This window comes from Morus notabilis, unplaced genomic scaffold (genome assembly GCF_000414095.1).
Source record: "Morus notabilis unplaced genomic scaffold, ASM41409v2 Scaffold5506, whole genome shotgun sequence".
Classification (NCBI taxonomy): Eukaryota; Viridiplantae; Streptophyta; class Magnoliopsida; order Rosales; family Moraceae; genus Morus; species Morus notabilis.
Window position 1 is genome coordinate 1 of NW_010358225.1, and position 2,138 is coordinate 2,138.

A 2,138-nucleotide genomic window follows, 5' to 3' on the forward strand; every position below is an offset into this window, starting at 1 on the left:
AAAAAAAATTATCTTGAATCAGTATAAGAAAAAAAATTATCTTGAATCATTATACGAAAAAAAAATTATCTTACACGAGGTAATAAACAATCAATAAGTACAAACAATAACTATGTTGATGACCAGGACAAGAGAATATACTAATTTTGTAACAATAGTACAAAGAGTTGAGTATCTAATACTACGAGCAGTAATAAACAATCAATAAGACGGTAGATATGCCAAAACAGGAGAAGATATTAATTTTCTAATATCAATGACCAAAAGTTATACTTTTAAGAAACTGTAAACATATATAACATCAATAATTTGATTTCTTTCCTACAGAAGTAAAGTGACATAACATACCAAGCATGTCGTCATCGCTTTTTGATGGCAAACCATCACATCTTTGAGCTGATCCCCATTGCATCCTATAACAGGTGTTGTGCTCTATGACAGTTCGCTTGCTCCAATCTCCTTTGAGTCGTGGATTCAAGTGCAAAATCTTTGGTGGGTCCTCTCCATCCACTGCCTTCAACCCTTGCAGCTCGATCATGAACTGCGTAACCATAACTAGTGCATCGCCACGCCTCAACTTGGCAAGCTGGGGAACGAACTCCTGGTGAGCATTATGGGGTGTTCCCACAACCGTAATCGAAGAACCCGCCGCAAGCCCACAAGGAAGGAACATAACTTTGTCTCCCATTGCCAATTCATCCCCACTAATCGATAACCACGAAGGACAAGACTCCGGCTTTCCCTCAACAATAGAACTCTCCATGGTCGCCTTCCCATCAAGTTTGTCCAACTCTTCCCAAGCCTTTAGGCCTAATGTCCAAGCCTCATCCGCCATTCTCTCGAGCACAGACAAATCACTCGTCCTGTTCCTTCGCCTCATAATCTCACTAGTTATTCGACCATATCGGTGTTGGAGCGGCTTCAAAGGTGAGGACCCATTTCTCCCCTCTTCCAATGGCTCCTTACTAGGCCTAACTGGGGCATCTTGGTTTTGGTTATCTTCCAATTTCCGGTGAAACGCGTCCTTATAAACCCGACCAAAAAACGGCTTGTTCAAGTCAGAATCCTCTGATTCCCCTACCTTTGTCCCATCCAATTCGATATAACTATCATCACCACTCAACACCGTCGCATTCTCTAGAAACTCCGGAAACTTAAATGATATAAAAACCAAGTACAATGCAGCTAATCCCAACAAAAGATGAGGCAATTTGAACCTCCTCGAAACCGGAGGTTCGCTTTTTGGCCTCTTCATTTCTCTCAAAATCAAACAGCAACAGAAAAATTTATATTCTCCACCATAGCTAAAACTCTCTCAAACCCATTTTTCCAACCATCAATAAGAATCCAAAAAACTACTTGCAGCGAAAAAAAAAGTTCCCAAATTCTCAAAACAAAACAATACCCATTACCAGTTACATACAGATCAACAAAAACAATATGTCATAAACCGTAATGGATTCAAAGAGATCGAATAGGCGAATCAACCAATATCACAATTCAGCAATAGAAAGCGAGAAAATCCATTGGAATCGGACTCACCAAGCGTGAAATTCATCAACATCTCATTCTTTAGAAAGTTCGATCTCGACAACCCAGAAGACCACTTTAGAAATGCGAGTGGGATTTTGATTCGAGACGAAAAGTGGGCCGAAAAAGCCCAAATGCACAGAAGCCAAAATAGCTAGAACAGAGGCCGAACGAGAGAGGAAAAGGAAGGGGGAAAAAAAAAAGAACAGAAAAGAAAAGAAAAGGAGAGATTGATGAAAATGTGATAGCGGGTATGGGGAAGGAGGGAACGGAAAATGTAAAAGGAAAGAAATCAATGAGTGAAAGAAAAGAGAAATAAGAGAAATTTATTTGACTTTACATTACAACAGAAAGCAGATAACTTGTAGATTTCCATTCATCCTCTCAATTTTCTATTTTCAATAATACTGACGCCTTTTTCTTTTCTTTTTTTCTTTTTGTGCATTTTGGAGACCAGAAAACCTCTCTCTTTTATTTTTTATTTCTAATTTTTATTTTCTTGTGTATGTGTTTTTAGAATTGTTATGCTTAAATTGTGACCTGCTCCTTTTCAAAAAAAAAAAAAGAAGATTTTGACCTACTAATTTCTTTAACTAAGGTTTAATTCT

At 38.2% G+C, this 2,138-nt stretch overlaps 1 protein-coding gene across 1 annotated transcript; it reads right to left on the reverse strand.

Annotated features, from left to right (window-relative positions):
* Nucleotides 1-348: 348 nt before the first annotated feature.
* LOC21384304 (hydroxyproline O-galactosyltransferase GALT2) lies at nucleotides 349-1,826 on the reverse strand (the record flags this gene model as incomplete). The annotated part of the gene is made up of 1 exon (XM_010092289.2): nucleotides 349-1,826. A coding segment is annotated over exon 1 (907 nt), but the record flags the coding sequence as incomplete, so codon positions are not given.
* Nucleotides 1,827-2,138: the final 312 nt, after the last annotated feature.